The sequence below is a fragment of the Aulonocara stuartgranti genome (genome assembly GCF_965226115.1).
Source record: "Aulonocara stuartgranti genome assembly, chromosome: 7".
Lineage (NCBI taxonomy): Eukaryota > Metazoa > Chordata > Actinopteri > Cichliformes > Cichlidae > Aulonocara > Aulonocara stuartgranti.
The window spans coordinates 24,816,322-24,834,777 of NC_138945.1; the positions used below are offsets into that span (position 1 = coordinate 24,816,322).

Below are 18,456 nucleotides of genomic sequence, written 5' to 3' on the forward strand. Positions count from 1 at the left end.
GTGTTATCAGTATTACCATGGTCACAACTGCCTTCAGATGATTAACAAGCTCCTCCCATGTAAATGGCCTGCATTTGTATAGCGCTTTACACTACATTCAGTCATCCACCCATTCACACACAGGCAATGGCAAGCTACATTGTAGTCACACAGCTGCCTTGGGGCGCACTGACAGAGGCCGGACACTGGCGCCACCGGGCCCTCTGACCACCACCAGTAGGCAAACATGGGGTTAGTATCTTGCCCAAGGAGAGCCAGGAGGCAGCCTGGGATCGAACCACCGACCTTCTGATTAATGGCTGACCTGCTCTGCCACCTGAGCTACAGCCACCTCCATGTAGTTTTGGTCTGATCCCCCATCATAATCATACTCACCCAATGAAGCAAGATCTTGCATCGAACTCCATCGAATGAGGGTGACTGGTGACCATTTCATATCATTGCCATTTCCAAATAATTGCACCAACAGATGTCACCTTCAACTTTTATGTAATGTCTTTTTTTTCTGGATTTTTGCTTTATATTCTGTCTCTCTGCATTAAAATCAAATGGCCAAATAATGAGGGACTGTTCACAAACTGGATCAAATAACTATTACCCTCAGTATAAGGCCTCCTGCTTCTCTTAAACCATCTGCTTCTCCTACTACACGACGGGGGAGTTTTTCAGGTTTTTCACTGGAATGAGGCCCGTGGTTCTTGCGTGATGCCTATCGGGGACGTGATGTAACAAGTGAGGCAGGGCGCCACCTCCCGATTCTGACATACCAGAGCGCGCTCATTACGCAACACTCCAAATATCCAATCGGCAAAGAAGTCTGCCGGTCTCAGTCTGCGTGCAGCTGCCGCTCAGAAAGGCGAAGAAGGCATGTCGTACACTAAGTTTGTAGCACCCTTGGTCAGGGCAAACTCCGGCAGCATCCGAAAACTGCGGATTTCGCCTGCGAGATGCCGCTCAACAGTCGCATCCACCAAAACTCGAGAAGAGAAGGAGCAGCAGCAGCAGAAGACAAATGGCTGCACCGTGGTAGAGGCTGCGCCGGTTGAACTCATCAGCCAGTCTAGAAAAGCTACCAAAGCTCCGCTGAGTAAAACCCACATCGACTTCGAAAACACACAGGAAGCCTATAAGAGCAAAGGTAATATTGAGCTGCTCCGGAGTCTGTTGGTCTTCAAGCTGTGTACGTTTGACATCCTGGTTGACAAGAACAAAGAGGTGAGTTGACGGGACTGATCGGCCCGATAACGCATCCTCTGTTAACCCTACACACACGTGCGTTCAGATCAGCACCAAACCGGTGCAACGCTTTACCAAAGCTCAATGAACTCTCCGCGTTGGCGCGCTGTGAATGTGTTTCCGCTTTTGACTCGCCGAGGTGAAAATGAAAAAGGGGCTGTAAACCACTCAGGCAGAGTAACCTGTTGTTTTTCTTGTCCCTGTCATGTTTTCAGCTGATGGATCTGAGCAGGAAGCTGCTTGGACAGTGGATGTTTGAGAAGCTGATGAAGATGACCTTCTATGGGCAGTTTGTGGCAGGGGAAGACCACAACTCCATCAAACCGTTAATTCGGAAAAATGAGGCCTTTGGTGTGGGGGCAGTTTTGGACTACAGCGTGGAAGAAGACCTGACACAAGAGGAAGCGGAGAAGAAGGAGATGGAGTGAGTAGCAAATACACACGTAGGCTGATTTCTCCTTAAGGACTGTGGTGCGCACAACTTTGCAAATGCCATATAAGATAAGAGATAAGATAAACCTTGATATATGTGTGTGTCAGATGAGATTTAGTGAGCTGCATACCCAGGATTGTTCAGCTCACTAAATCCATAAAAGCCAGCTGAGTCAAGTTTATTTTGTATGGCACAACATCACATGGTGTCATCACAAGTGTGTAACTGCACCACATCATAAAAACCCAGAGAAATCAGAAAACTGTGGAAGAGAGGTCCTCTCCATTACTTGTCTCCATGTGTGGCTGTAATAGGAGCCGCACACTAGAAGAGCAGCTCCAGGACTGAAAAAAAATCACAGTAATGGATATTTTAGCAGTGTTAGTACAACAAGTTCATTAAAAGACTGAGAAACTGTAGTACGTGTATTACCTGATTTGTATTGATATCTTTAATAGTGAATTAAATGAGTAATTTGACTGTTAGTTTCCACAGAAGTATTTAGGTCTATGTCTCCATGCATATAGCTCATGTTTTAGAGCCTCTCCTCTCATTTTGCCTCTTCTCTTCGGCACATTAACTAACCATATGCACATATGAAAAAATGTAGTTGTGATATTTGAAATGCTCTTGGTTAACCATTGCCTGTGTCTCTGTACTAAGTTGTCCCTCTGGAAATTATCACTTAAGTTCAAGTTATGTGTCCTACTTGAGTGTCAAAACTATTCCTCTGGGCTGCACTTTGATATCAGTGTCCTCTTATCTTATCACCTCACAGACGGCTTCTGTTAGGCTTTTTATCAAAGCAGTGCCAGTCATAACATGTAATGCTTTATAATCAAAACCTAATTTGTTTGTGTTATTCTCAGGCAGTTCAACAGTGCTTGTCCTCTATTGGCTCGCTAAGGCAGGCCTCCCTGCTCTGATTGGTTGAGCCAGTTTTTCAGAGATGGGATGGGCATCATTGAAAGGCCTCATGGGTTGCCATGAGAGTTGCTTTCAGGAGGCACATTGAGGCACACTAGCAAGTGTTACACGATATTCTGTGATTTAAAATACCCACAGTGCTCTACTTAGGACTATCCCAACACACACAAACAGACACAGGAGGAACTAAACTGCTTTTTCTGATAAAGACCAATGATGCCTCATCATGCTAACTAACAGATGCTAACACTAAGGATATTTCCTCTGTACTTTTTTTTTTTTTTACAAGTTCTAAAAAAAAATCTGTTAGTTAATTTAAAAAATCAATCAAAAATCTAGTTTTGATTTTTATTTTGGTTAACTAAAATGTTCTTTCAAATCAAGTTTTAGTTTTTAGTTTAGTTTTAGTTCACCTTGGCTATTTGCCTTTGTTCCCCAATGCGTCTCTCACGTCGCAACATAACTTGAAAAGCAGGTCATTGTCACGGTTGCATAAGATTTCATTGTGACTGTTAAAAGAACGAAACAGTGCTTTTTATCATCATGTCATCTGTCTTTTTGAAACTTTTCAGACTTTCCGCTATTCATTGTCTTATTACTGTTAGTATGCTGTGTTATAAAAGTTGCTATTGATCTGACTGAAAGAAACAAAGATGAGACAAATTTTCTGTTGCCTTATTTTTTTTTTACTGTTCTAATGACAATTTTTTTTTTTTTACAGTTCATGTGTTTCTGAGGCAGAGAAAGAAAGTCCAGGTATGTGTGTCAGTAAAAAACAAAACTAACAAACTTTATTTTATTTTTTATTTTATTTTGCATACGTCTCTGACTAAAGAACTGCCGTGGAGTAAGCTGACAAGGCTGAGCTGCTGACTAGTCAGCTGCTTCAGCTGTTCGGTGGTTTAGTATGCATAGTTATGCATCCACGTAGTCTAGTCAGGATGTTACTGGTTATAACTGGATCTTGTGGGGGCTGAAATGTCAAGTTCAACAGACACTGCGGGGTGAAGCTGGGTAGTGTTTAAGGGGTTGATATTTAATGTGTTTGTGTATCATTTACCTGTTGGCAATCACTCTGAGACAAACTTATTTTATACTTACTTCAAATCAGTCTTTGTGGGAGCTGAATTAAAAGTGCTAATGTGTTACATGCACATTGATTTGCAACCAGAGTGGCTAGTTTTAAATGAATAAAGTAAAGCTTGTTTTTGATATCTATTGTGCTCTCAGTAATTGTAACAAACTAAAAAAAATGCCCCCCTTTAGGATGGAATTCCTTCTGATGAAAATCCATTCACATTGTAGGATAAATGATAGCAGTAAAACTGCTCCTCTTAAATCAAATGCAATCAGTTAAGGCAGCATTATAGCCATCGTGTTACTTCAGGGCTCTCGGATTCGTCGGAGCTCTCCAATGACCATCCCGGATTTTCCACTGCCTCCTTTTCCTCCCTCGGTTTTCACAAACACATTTGTCTCTATTACAGTTACATCATCTGCAAAGCTTAAAAATAAAACACATGCACCTCCAGGATTTTATGCAAGAGGTATCTTGCATGCTATCTAGGTCCCGAATAAAGCTGACTTCTTTGGGGGCAGTCACTGATGCAAGAGTAAAGAAATCATGATTTCTAATTTCTAATCTTCTGGTCAATATTATTTTTATATGTAAGTATGTGTGTGTGTTAGAATTACATTGTCTAGCCCTATGAGTAGTTCAAATTCCTAATTAAATATTTATTGGTAACTTGAACAAATTTATCATTTTATTAAGGCATTTTTTAAAATACATATAGTTGTTATTAATTGTTGCATGTGTGACGATGTTCATGCAAACTTTCGTTCAGATTGGGCCACCTGTTAAGGAAGAGCTTGGGTACATACAGGCATTATGAGCAAGGGAAATGGTTATTGGTTATTGGTCAGCCAGGTTTTCAGAATCTATTTCACAAATTTTTTAGCAAGTTATCAAGAAGACACCACTTTTCTCTGCACTGCATTCTCTATATCTGTGATGCTCCACTGCTACATGTGCTCCACACATGAGCTATATAATAATAACAACAATCCTAAATTCCCTCAAAAATCTTGTTCTTATTTGCACATATAGGACAAAATATGCACTGGATACCTTTGATAGACCATTATAGTTGCATAGTAATGATGTGTTGTTTAGGCTCTAAATCTCCTTTGTATGTGAATTGATTATTAATCGTCGGGATATCAAAATCTTGGTGAACTTGAGGGGTTTTTTTCATGCAACAAGCCACTAAAGTTGCGTCTCACTTCAGGTGCGGATCATCGTGAGAAGAAGTACAAGGCCCATCGTCAGTTTGGAGACAGGCGCGGGGGAGTTATCAGTGCACGAACTTACTTCTATGCAGATGAGGCCAAATGTGATATGCAAATGGAGACATTCATAAACTGCATTAAAGCTTCTGGTAAGTAGTACAACTGCTGGTCAAGCACAGTTTGGGTTCATTTTAATAGTGTAAAACATAAATACTTAAAAAGTAATTTAACGAAGTAGATTATTTATTTAAAGAAAAAAATCTAATAAAAAAAAAGTGACATGAGGTTTGTTGTTTCCTCTCAGGTGGAGCTTCTAATGATGGATTTTCTGCTATCAAAATGACTGCACTGGGTCGTCCACAGTTCCTTGTAAGATTAACGTTTTTCATTCATTCATTGTTAACTGAAACGTAGTGTCGCAGGGTTTAGACTTAAGTCTTAAATGACCTTAATTTAGCAAAGAAATGTAGCAGAAGAACTAGTCTGACTACAGGAGGAAATCGTTTTCTTTTTACTTGATCACTTCAAAGTTTTGATCAGTAAAAAAAGTAGTTTTTACATCTCAGTGTCAAAGATTAAAAGATAGTTAAACTGTTTGATTTTTGTCTGTAAACAAACTACTCTTGTGGTCAGTTAACCCCATTACAAACCCTCGGATAAAACTACTGCTGTTACTTGATAATTAATATGTTGCCCTCTGTTCAAACAGCTCCAGTTTTCCGAAGTCCTGGTTAAATGGAGACGGTTTTTTAACTTCCTGTCGGCGCAACAGGGAAAATCTCAAATGACGGTTTTAGAACAGAAACTGGAGCTGGAGCAGCTCAAGGTGATATGCAAGTTTATGCTCAAATGATGTCTTCATGTCATTTTTTTTTTAGTTATTTTTAAGGTGTTCCAACCTTTATGGTTCTCAATAATGAACTGAGGTGTACTCTCATTGTAGGAAAGTTTGACTGAGCTGGGTGTTGGAGCCAAAGATGACATAGAGAATTGGTTTACTGGAGAGAAGCTGGGCCTGTCTGGGTAGGACAGTCACTCATTTGTTTACAATTAATCTCCTTTAACTGCACCTTACTAATTCTTCATCCAAGTTATTTCTAGTTTTACCTTTATTCAGCTTTTTCTCTTTTGGCTTTATATTCTCATGTCTTACTTCTAGAACAATTGATCTGTTGGACTGGAACAGTTTAATAAACGACACAACAAAGATTTCAAATCTGCTTATGGTGCCAAACCTTCAGGTGAGTCATCATCACATGACGTTTTAGTGGTTTGGAGGTGGGAGAAAAAACGACTGGATTTCAGCTGTTTGGTTTGAATGATCACAGGTATTGCTTCATCTCTTCGCTGTTTCTTATTCCCTGTGCAATACACAGATAAGCTGTTACCAGGCACTCCATGTTTGTTCAGCCATTTCCACTGAAGTGGAAAAAATTATCATGCTTGACTGAACGCAAACATAAAACACCCTTTGCCTTAATGCCTTCCCTACTACCTTTTGTTCAAAACCTTTACTGGCCTTACTAAAAAGAGAATCGGCTGTTTAATTCAGGCCAACTGCAAAGAATCTGCGGTGGGATTTTAGGAGAGCATCAAGTTAGTTACAGTTAAGATAATATGAACTTAGTAAAGGTAATCTATGCTATTTTATGTCTACTGTTGATAACAGAAATACAACTGTGTTCGACAATCAAATGTCTCTCCCTTTTTTGTACTTGTTCTGCTATTAATCTTGTTATTTCTTCTCATTTGTGGCCTCCTTTGGTCACTTGTTGTCTTATCTCTCCATTTTCACTGTGTCACAGCATTACCTTCCACATTTTAGAAGCTTATAAAGCCAACAAATCCAAACTTTGGAGGCTTTTAAAGGCCAATGAAAAAGATGACTACCTTTTTCTGTTAATTATTATGAACTTTTAAAGTAGATAAAATGCTTCTTGTACATGGCTTTTCTAATTTATGATTTATCTATAGCTATGTTATTAAATTTATGGTGTAATAAACGATTTAAAATGAGGAATAAAACTAGAAAAATGAAGTGCCAACAACAGCAACAGCTGTGTTTCTCACCTTGTCATAAAGTCTTTATTGCTTTGTGGCAACAAGTTAAATTGCCAACCTGGGGGAACATTATGCCTTCCCACCACAAGCAAAAACATTTTAATGCATTAGAATAGCATGTTTTGGGACTTGTTTTGGGAAGTGCTCATTTCGCATTGGCCATGTAGGCAGTATAATTGAGGGCAGCTGACAAATATAGGAAACGTTTCTGGCACCGATGTTGAACTCTTTCCTGCCAGTCACATGGAGATAAAATTTACGGCTTTATATTAATCATAAAGTCGATTAATATCTTTTTGTTTTGGTTGCATAGACCGGCCATCTGGAGCCTTTGCTGAATATATTTACCGAAGAAGAAGAGAGGCAGATGAAGAGAATGCTGCAGAGAGTGGATATTCTGGCCAAGGTGAGGACACTAAGCAACCTGTACCTGCAAATAGTGTGGGCAACAATATAGGGATAGGACACGGTTTTATATGGTGCTTTATATTTTACTCTCTAATTGTTTTTGTGCACTCCAGCATGCTGTAGAGAACGGGGTGAGGCTAATGGTGGATGCCGAGCAGACGTACTTCCAACCAGCTATCAGTCGCCTGACCCTGGAAATGCAGAGGAAATTCAACAGAGAAAAGCCAGTCATTTTCAACACCTACCAGTGTTACCTCAAGGTGAAACTGCAGTTTTCTCAATGAAGCTGAACTCGACTGATAAACTAGTGTGTGTCGTGATGATTGTTGCTACTTACTAACCTATCGAAGCACACAGAGTATACCGATAGTGTTTTTATTTTGCAGTATTTCTTTAAATATGCTTTAACAATGCTTTATTAGTTAAAGCAATGTTTTATAAGAAACAGGAAGTTTCTTTGCCAGAGTGCTTTCCAAACTGTGGCACATCAGTTTGTTTATTACACAAAAATTAGTCCCAAATCTGCCAATACTACTGCCAGTTTCTCCCTCAATAATCTGTCCATAAGTAAGGAGGTGAAATGTATTTATATCTCAGCATCCAAGATCAAAATCTGTAAACTGGGTCTTAAGCAGTGTCTACAGATCTTAAGTCCAGTGGGAACAACTTCAACAGCTCCACAACCTCAGAAATACATAATTTCCTTGAGTCCTTAGCCTGGACCGAGGTACCACCAGAAAAATGTTTGTACTTCATGAAAATGTTTTATCTCTCATCCAAGCGGCTTCTTCATTCCTAAAACCAAATGGTGGAGAGTGCCAGTTGTATAATCCCTAGTGTGGGTTGTCGTTTAAGATTATTAATCATGTGCCTCATCACATGAAACAAGGTCTGAGAAATACTTTTCTTTCCAAGCTTATTGCACTACCGTGACCTGGATGACTGAGAACCTACACAGATAGTGGCACCTGACCACAGAGAGTGCTGAAAGTGATCACCACAATCTTCATCTGAACTCTAAACTTTATGTGCAGTGTAAAGAGAACAAACAGGATCTGATAATTATGACACTTTTCTTGTGATTGTAGTGATGAGGAAGATATAACTACAAGTTAAGAGCTCTCCACATTTTTTCCTTAAATGATATGGCTTTTTATATATATTAAAAAAACAAAAGATATTTTGTGCACATTAATCATGCAATTTTGCATCTACCGATGTTACAATTAGCATAATTGTGGTTATTTTATGCTAGGTTTGGATGCCCTTTTAAGTTTGTGTTGTTAACGGCATTTAGGAAGCCTACGAAAACGTGACCTTGGATGTTGAGCTGTCTCGGCGGGAGGGTTGGTACTTTGGTGCCAAACTCGTTCGCGGAGCCTACATGTACCAAGAGAGAGCCAGGGCGAAGGAAATTGGATATGAGGATCCAATAAACCCAGACTATGAGGCCACTAACAGGATGTATCATAAGTAAGTCTTGAATTTTTATCAAGCCGCTTGGTGATTCTGCTAGAAATTGCATAAATCCTAACCATCTGTTCCACTGTTTGTTTAGGTGTTTGGAGTATGTGCTGGAGGAGATTGAACACAGCAGGAAAGCAAATGTCATGGTTGCAACTCACAATGAGGACACAGTGAAGTTCACCCTCGATAAGTACGTTTTGTCCTTGAGCACTTTACATGTGCAGAGACAAAACTCAGATTTAGTTTGAGCATGTACAAATACCCTAAAGCTTTCATTTCTGAAGGATTAACCCTAACAGTCTGAACTCATACTTGTATAACTGCTCAAAGTGAAATATTCCTTGTAAAGCCTCCAAAGCAGCTGTAGGGTTAACAGAGAGTGGTGGGATAGTATGTTCCACATCTGATTATGTAACAGTCCTTTAAAATGTGTTTCTCTGTTTTTTTTTTTGTTTTTTTTCCAGGATGAATGAAATGGGCCTGTCACCCACTGAGAATAAAGTTTACTTTGGACAGCTGCTGGGGATGTGTGACCAGATCAGCTTCCCACTAGGTATGTTACACTCAGCACTAAAGTAAACTGCATGCTGCGAAATCACCGAGGCACATGTCATGTAGGCGTGTGGTCATGTGGTCAAAGACGTACCACTGAAGTGTTGTTCCCAGTGATGTCAATGCTACGATATCCAGGCAGTCACTGACCTTGTCTGAGGTCATGTTGACAGCAAACACTTTGTGTTGCCAGTGCCCTTCACTTAGTGTTAGAAAATGTCACGCTTGTCCTGTCATAGTAGTCTGAGGAGAAGTTTAATGCTACTCTTATTCCTGTGAATGATATTAATCATTGTACAAACACAACATAACATTTATCATCCAGGTTCTTTAACAGCTGCTTCAACTTTATATTTTTAGACTGTTGCTGTTTAAGTCATTTGTTTGATTTTGCAGATGATTAATCCCTCAATACAAAGGAGATATCTATATCTGAGAAACTCACTAAAAGAGGAGTCAGACCTCGGTGTCACTTAACACTCTCAGGCTCAAATTAAACTGCTTGTTGCTCATGCACTGGGTAAAACTGGTTGCAAAAAAAAGGTGCTGCACTAAAAAGCTTCCACTAATTGCTTGGATTGCCTGTGGTTTTTATTTATGTCTACTAAAACTCTCCAACTAGTAGCCGAGTGGTAGTTAAAAGCCTAGCAAAAATGTAAAAGGTTCGCCTTCAAAGTAAAAGTTTTCAAAAGGTAAAGCTTTTATTTTACTTTACGATGGTTTCACTTCAGCTCGGAAAACAGCTGGCCAGTATTTTTAGACAAGTCCTTCACTTTCAGGCAAATAACGAATGTCACTGACTGCACTCTAGACCTGTGTGGCTCGGCTTGTAGCATTTATTTTCCTCCAGCCTCCAGCTTTCACTCACAATCAGTCGGGGGGATGGTCTCTAAGCCAGTGTGACTAGGGCCTTATTCACTTGATCCTACATTGTCCCATGATTGTTAGTGGTCAAGTGTCTGCAGAACCTCAATTTATTCGTTTTATTGCAATTTAAAAGTGATTTATTAGGAATTTGATTTATAGTTTCTTCCGCACCATTCGTTACTTCACCTTTTTTCACTGAACATTAACACTCCCCATACCTCCCCCTACGTTGGTTAGCGGAACAGTCGAGCACACAACAGGACTTTGGCTCATCTGTGTGCTCACAACTTGAAATATTCTGGTTTAAACTGGGGTCTTGCATGATTTCACAGGACTCTTACTTCAACTATTGTGAAACAGGCACAGTTGGACATCACGTAGATTGTGAACTTAAAGACCGTTTAATGTCCAGTCTGACTACACGAGTCATTTGTGTTCCCACATGCACCTCTGTCAGGTGTTGTCTGGAAAGCTCAGGACTTCAGTGCATGTGTGAATACAACTTGGTACCCTCTGTTTGTTCACTTCATTCGCGATTGTTAACTTAATGTATTCTTGTATTATAAGCAGAATGTATCGACTGCATGCTGTTATACACCATATTCACACATGGTGGTGACTGTGAACACTGAATCTCCTTCTCTTATCTGAAAACAGGCCAAGCAGGTTTTCCAGTCTACAAATACGTTCCATACGGCCCTGTCAATGAAGTAATCCCCTACCTGTCCCGCCGTGCTCAAGAGAACCGCGGGATCATGAAGAGATCCCAGAGAGAGAGGAGCCTGCTGTGGAAGGAGCTCAGGCGCAGACTGCTGGCTGGTCAGATTATCTACAAGCCTGTTTACTAAATCACATTTGCAGACAATATGCAAAATATTTCTGGGCATTCCACCCTTCTTGGTGTACCTCTGTGTTAGCTGCTCTTTGTAGCTGGGACTTGTCTTTCCTGGTTCACTAGAGGACAGAGCAAAGACTGTTTTTCAGCTTTACTGACAAATATTTTAAATATTTAAGTATTCATGCAATACAGTAGTGCTGATTTATTGCAGCAGAAGATGTTAGGTCACATTAAAATGTGATTTTAGTATTTGTTTAACTTTTAAACTGGTCTTGATAATTCTTAAAATCAGCATACATCTAAAAACTTTTTAAAAATAACTTAATGTGTGTGTATTTCTAAATGGTGGTCTTCCCTGATAGACTACATTGAATTATTCAGTGGAAGATAAGAAATTAGGTTTGAATGCCAAAGTTGGCCTACTTGTGTGCATAAAAGCCATCCTGTGCTTTTAAAAATTGTACTCTTTGCATGTTGTGGTATTGTGTTGAGTTAAAAGATACAAGTGCCTTATGGTTATTTTTTTCTTACTGTACACCACTCCAAAGGGTAAACCTTTTTAATTAGGGATTATGTGTGAAAACATAATTACTTTGCATTATAGCAACTTTAATTGTATTAAAACTGCATACATCTGTAGTCACGTTTGTGGTTTTTAATCATAATCAGTTCTATAAAATTGTAAACAATAGATTTTGCATCCCGGGAAAGATGATCCCTGTTTCAGTCTCTCATGTCCACTCCACAAAAGAGGAACGGCAGATCAAATGCAATTATTGCTGCAGATGCCTGCAGGCGAGATAACTACCTAGTCTTTTGAAGCACATGTTTGCAGGAGCAAACCTTCATTTCGCCTCTGATAAAACAAACAGCAAACAGAGAGACTCGGTGTGATCCATTTGAGGAGTTATTAATGTTTTGATGCTTCAGTTGTTGACATCTGCCAGATGGCCTAAATTTCACAATCGGTGAAATCGACGGCATGCTCTGATCCATGAACGGTGACAGATGTTCAAAGCAGAAACACGGGGACTGTTGTGACCTATGTTTCAAAATGTTAAAAAAAAATCATGCCGTAGATAATTTAGCAGTTTTTAGGTAGCTTTCATTCAAGTACTACAAGAACAATTGCACTATTATATAATATAAGCTGTGGGCGAGGTGAAATGGCATGTGGCTTTTGTGATCATGGAGAAGAATTTTACAAAGAGGTGTTGTTGTGAGCATCTTTGAATGATTTGTGTTACCTTTAATTTGTCACCCATACAGTTTATTGTATATGTAGATGTCAATTTCTGATGAGAGATGTTGTCTTGTGTCTTCTCTTTTATTTTCTTGTTTTATTTCGTCATCACTGCTGTATCAAGATATTATGTACTTGTGTAAATATATGTAAATAAATAAAATAGTTAATTTTAAAGAAAAAGAACAAGAAATGTTTGTTTGTTTTTTCTTATTCAGACTGCAAATGTTTATGGTGGTCCCAAAGACTGACATAATTCAGTTCAATTCTCAAATCACTTTTTTTCTATAACACCAATTCACAGCAGTTTGCTTAAGGTGCTTTATACTATAAGGTAAAGACCCTACAAATTTAGAAAGAAACTCCAACATTCAGATAACCCCCTACGAACAAGCACTTTGTGACACTGGGAGGGAAAACCTCATTTTTTGCAGGAACAAACCTCTGGGAGAACCATGCTTAAGGAGGGGCAGCCATGTGCCATGATCGTTGGGATTGAGGAGAAAGGGAAGAGAGCAGAGAGAGAGACAGGACAAAAGACAATGGGAGACAGAGCTTTTAATAAATACTGCTGATTAAATACAATAGCGGTGTGTAAACGGAGAGTGGAAAGAGATGGGTAAAGAAAATGCTTGGTGCATCATGGTAAGCTCCTGAGCAGCCTAGGCCTATTGCAGTGTAATTAAGGAAGGGTTTATGGTCACCTGATCCAGTCCTAACTATAACCTTTATCAAAAAGGAAAGCTTAATGCCTAATTTTAAAGTGGGTTACACGACACATTTATTAGATATTTCAGATTTTACATAAAGATCTTTTTTAGAACCATGAGCAATAACCTTTATGTCTTAAAGATATACCTGTGTTCATCTGGGTTCGTGGGCAGATAAAGCTGTGTGTCATCTGCATAGCAATGAAATGTCTTCTAAAAATACTTCCTAAGGGAAGCATGTATAAAGTGAAGACCAAAAAAAGTACTGGTCCCAGCACAGAACTCAGAGCTAAATTTTGTGTGGGAGGAAGATTCTCCATTTACATGAACAAATTTGAATCTATCAGACATGTGATTCAAATCACTGCATGGTAATTCTAATCTCTGTAGTTAAATACCGTGGACAACAGTAGCTACACTAAGGTCTAACAGGACAAACAGTGATGAGTCTACAGCCAGAGACTATAAGAAAACTATTTGTAACGTTCGCACCTTCTGCACTGCAATGTAGTCTAAATCCTGACTGAAACTGTTCAAATAAACCGCTGCTATGCAAATGATCAGTTAACTGTTTGATAATTACTCTTAGAAATCAGTCTATAATTAGCTAAGACAGCTGGATCAAATAACAGCTTTTTACTAAGTAATGTTTTAAAATCTGTCACCTTAAAAACTTGTGGAAATAAAAGAAGAATGACTATTTTAAGCTCCTGCCTCAGGCATTCCTGAGTCTAAGCTGGTATAGGTTCAACCCTGCTCTTATTTTTTAGTGAAATACTCTGGATCACCCTCTGACGTATTCTGATGTCAGTGACATCAGCCGTAGCTGTTGCCACATAGGAGTGGGCTCCCTCTGCTAAGTTGATGTGACCTACTGGAACAGATAATTCAGTAAACTGCAACAGCAGCTGAGCCAACACCTGTGCCCAAGTATCTAGGGACAGAAGAAAAACAGTCAGTAAGCACAGCACACACGGCTATATCCAAACTGTACCATGTCTAACCTGAGCACCAACATTCTATATTGTAAGTGTAAAGATAATGAATGATAGTAAGATTTGTGTTCTCAGGAGTCCAAACTGCATCCATGAACATTTGTGCAAGCTTTGAAACAGTATATCCTAGCTACATATATTCTAAACTGTGGATAGTAAATAACATGTGTACTAATAAAGTGTGTATGTGGTCACAGAGAACTGACTTGACATAAAAATCTTAATATATAGCTTAGTATAAAAAGAAAATGCTTTGTGACTTAACCAGTGCTCGTGTGACTGGACCAACAAGTTCTCTTAAACAGCATTAAGGTGTTTACTTTTTACTTTACCAGCTACTGCCTTTGGTTGGATACGATGGTTAAATGCAGGAAATTTACTTAAACTGGTTAGTACTAATTACTGCATTTACTTATTATAAACTGCTAAATAATATTTGGCTAATACAGTCTGTTTCAGACTTTAAAAAATAATTTGAGAAAACCTGGCAAAGAGGTAATAATGTGACTGGAGCTAGCACAGAGTTTAGTACACTTCTATAATACAGTTATAGTTATGCACCTCCTCTTATATTTGGAAGTTTCATCAATGCACTATCATCAAAGCCATAACATATTTACCATAACATATACTTGTACATATACACATGAATTGAACACATTTTAGAGCAACGTCTTTTTAGCTTGATAGGTTATTTATGACAACAGTTATACAGAGGTGTGTCCTTCAGGTCCAGGCTACTTTGCATACCTGCCCCTGTGGGAGGAGAATTCCTCTTCCTCTTTATCCAGCAGCCAATAAGATACCACTTCTAGGATGGACAAATGCGATTTCAAGGTCTAGAAGGGAGCCTAACCTCACCCTAACACCTCTAATGCTGTCATCTTCAGGTAAGTCAGACTCTCACTCTCTGTTTTGCTAGAAAAACTCCAACACCATTTACACGCAGGCTGAAAGTCTTAACTCGACTTACTTATTCGCTACTTGGTGACACACACTCAGCAAATACTCTCATACCTGGGTTGCTATCACAAGCAATATTTAGTCAGTACAAAAGAGCCAGAGTCACATGACACCACTTCTGCCTTTATCTGGAATGTTTATCTGGCCAATCAGAGGTGAGCATCTTTCCCGTGTCGATAACAGAAGTGCAGTAGAAACGTGATGTCCAGTCATTTTTCACTTCACATGAGATGTTTTCTTCGAGCACGATGCTGTTACAGCAAAGACTGATCTGTTTCTCTTCTCTGCTGTTTGTTGAAGAGGAAATTATAAAACCATAAACATGTGTTTAGTGTCAACATAGGGGCTGTATGTTTCATTTGAACGATGCAGCAATTTTCTCTCTTATCTCCTTAGTCTGTACCTCCCTCCTTGTTTATCATATGGACATTGTTTTAACCTTTTCCCCTTGACAGATTAAAACATAGGAATTGCATGTATGTTTATAAGTCGTTATTCATTACTGTTGCCATAAAAAATGAAAATGGAGGTAATTAGTAGGGTTTTGTGCAAGATGTTCCTGCCACAAATGCATACTTGGGCTGTTCATTGATTTGTCTGGCGCTTGTGAGAGCAGCAGTTAAACAGTAAAATCAAATGAAGTATGTAAATTCAGAGCCATGTTTGCCTTTCGCCTCTATACTCGCCTCTATACTCGTGTAACCTCTGATTTCATTTTCAGGTTTCTTCTCGGTTCACATAATGTCAGGCATCAAAGCAACTAAATGCAAGGCTCTGTTACGAGTTCTGATTCCATGGGTTTTATTGACCAACGTCATGGTGGTGCTGTACTGCTTAAGAAACCCAAACCAAGTGAAACTCAGGTAAATATTTCAAAGGAAATCATTATTTTGTTCACAAAAGATAAGAGATATGATAAGATAAACTCGGTAAACTGACTTATTGGATATATTTACAGCGACTCCCAAGAAGACACGTGTCCCCTCGGTGTGGCAAAATTACAAAACAAAAGTTTGATCAAGCAGACTCACTCAGAAGAGTGCTCACCCAAAGTGAATGTCATGTTTATGAAGACGCATAAAACAGCTAGCAGCACCATCCTCAATATCCTCTTCAGGTTTGGAGAAAAGCACAAGCTCAGGTTTGCATTTCCTGATGGGCGCAATGACTTCTTCTACCCATCGCCGTTCCTGTGCTCCCAGGTGAAGGACTACAAACCTGGAGAATGTTTCAACATCGTTTGCAACCACATGCGCTTTGATCATCAAGAAGTGTCCAAGCTCCTGCCTCCAGACAGTGTGTACGTCACCATCTTGCGTGACCCGGTGGATCTTTTTGAATCTTCCTTCCATTACTACCACAAAGCAGTTCCCCTTACGTGGAGGATCAGAGGTGAAAACAAGCTGGCAGAGTTTCTGAACAACCCTTGGGCCTTTTACAGTCCAGAGGCTTTCAACTCATTCTATCTAAAAAATCTGCTCTTTTTTGACTTTGGTTTGGATAACAACCTCAAGGCTGATGATCCTCGCGTCATGACAGAAATTAAGAACTTATCAAGACGTTTTCATCTGGTCCTCATTGCAGAATATTTCGAGGAGTCTCTTATTCTGCTGAAGGATTTGCTCTGTTGGACAATGGAGGACATCCTGTACTTTAAGCTTAATGCTCGCAAGAGCTCATCCGTGTCTCATTTGGATGCTGAGATGAGAGCCAAAGCTCTACAGTGGAATGGGGCAGACTGGAAACTCTATCAGTATTTTAATGGTACCTTCTGGGCCAGAGTCGAGGCATATGGGAGAGAAAGAATGAAGCAGGAAGTAGAGGAGCTGAGGCGAAGAAATGCTGAGATGAAGGACATCTGTATTGAAGGCGGAGGTGCGGTTGAAGCGCAGAAGATTCAGAACAGGCGTTTCCTGCCCTGGCAGCCGGTTGGAGAGAGTTCCATCCTGGGTTACAACATTAAGAAAGATGTTGATCCGAGATTCAGGACAGTCTGTGAAAAAATGCTCACACCTGAAATACAATACTTATCCGAGCTGGGTGTAAGCCTGTGGCTCACAAGACTGTGGGGTTGGTTAAAAGATGCTATCTACTGACAGCTGAGCCATAGCCTACTGGTTTTAACAAGCGAATTGAGTAAAAATACTAATGTAGTGAATGTTCGTGTGTTATGCTCATCTCCTAACAAATGTTTTCACCTTATTTATTTTTAAACATTTTCAGGTTTTAATAATAAATTCTTACTGGCAGTTCATTGTCACGTGAAAATATGCCTATTTGAACTGTAAACACAGTAATGTCACATTTTGTGCACGTGTTATGGAATATATTCAGAGAAAGGCCAAAACATTGGTTATGTGTATCTCAAATAATACTCAACAAATACTGTGCTAGTGTGTTAGTGGCAATGTGTTTATGTTTTCTTTTTAACATTAGGTTTAGGCTTAAACAGGCTGGCTACTTACAAAACCAGCATTCCTGTTATAATGTGTTTATATGTTTGTTTTCTAATACATTTGTTTCAAGCTATGTAACAGCTCACCTACCCCTGGTATTGGTGTTTTGTTAAGCACATGGTAATCGAGCCATTAGTGAGTCATGAGCGATACCTGGATTCTTGCAGGTGGAAGTATGAGGCAGTGATAGTGTGCCCTCCACTGGCCTGGGACTCAAATGCAGCTGTGTGGAATGTATTTGAATGGCTGAGGCCTTTCTCCAACCCTCTCAATAGTTTACACCAGTTGTCTTCATCAATAACATGGTTGGACACGCGCACCTATCTATTAATCTTCAGTTCAGGCAGATGAAGTCATTGGTGACTCAGCTGATTAATGTGTTTAAATAAAGAGCTGTTGTATTTTGCCAAAATTTGCCTCTTTGGCATTTCAAGACTGAGAAGGTTTTAGTTAGTGACTTTTAATTTCTTCACTTGGTAGCTGCTGGCAGATGCACTGACACTTGGAGAGTACACAAACTCCAGTGATACATGGACCTCCTTGCACTGGATAAATTTAAGAGCATAATCACTTTTTATGTCCATGGAGAAGTTCTGCACAGGTTTGGCTCCCTGAGAATGATAGTGATATGGAGAGCATGTTGTCAGAATCTGGAGCTTAGATGCACCTCCCCTGCATTGTGAAAATATGAATCACGTTTTTGCTTAAGGATGATTTCTTATACATGTGCTTGCAGCAGAGCTAAGACAGTGTTTTTGCAACTGTTTTTGTATTTTGTTTTAGTTTAGTTTCCATTTGTTGTGATAGTGGGTGCTTGTTTAGTTATTGAGTTTGATAAGATTAAGTGTTACTTCTAATTATTACAACTGATAAGTTTAAGTTTTACAGTACAAATAACACTAACATCCCATCACTTACTGTCACTTGTTGACTTGGCAAGGTTGTTTGAACTGCCGAGGTTTGAAACAAAAATACATGTTTATGTTATTTAGTTAGCGCAAAATCTTG

The 18,456-nt window shown here is 39.4% G+C and overlaps 2 protein-coding genes across 2 annotated transcripts; both read left to right on the top strand.

The window, feature by feature from the left end:
* The first annotated feature begins 786 nt into the window (after positions 1 to 786).
* prodha (proline dehydrogenase (oxidase) 1a) lies at positions 787 to 12,493 on the top strand. The gene is made up of 14 exons (XM_082542743.1): positions 787 to 1,215; positions 1,452 to 1,660; positions 3,318 to 3,352; positions 4,888 to 5,037; positions 5,193 to 5,257; positions 5,598 to 5,714; positions 5,832 to 5,911; positions 6,048 to 6,129; positions 7,263 to 7,355; positions 7,471 to 7,617; positions 8,655 to 8,830; positions 8,916 to 9,014; positions 9,289 to 9,377; positions 10,901 to 12,493. The coding sequence occupies exons 1-14, from the start codon at positions 868 to 870 to the stop codon at positions 11,089 to 11,091; spliced, it is 1,881 nt and encodes a 626-aa protein (XP_082398869.1). The 5' UTR covers positions 787 to 867; the 3' UTR covers positions 11,092 to 12,493.
* A 3,223-nt stretch (positions 12,494 to 15,716) lies between these two features.
* gal3st1b (galactose-3-O-sulfotransferase 1b) lies at positions 15,717 to 17,236 on the top strand. The gene is made up of 2 exons (XM_082542231.1): positions 15,717 to 15,855; positions 15,951 to 17,236. The coding sequence occupies exons 1-2, from the start codon at positions 15,734 to 15,736 to the stop codon at positions 17,086 to 17,088; spliced, it is 1,260 nt and encodes a 419-aa protein (XP_082398357.1). The 5' UTR covers positions 15,717 to 15,733; the 3' UTR covers positions 17,089 to 17,236.
* The last annotated feature ends 1,220 nt before the right edge of the window (positions 17,237 to 18,456 follow it).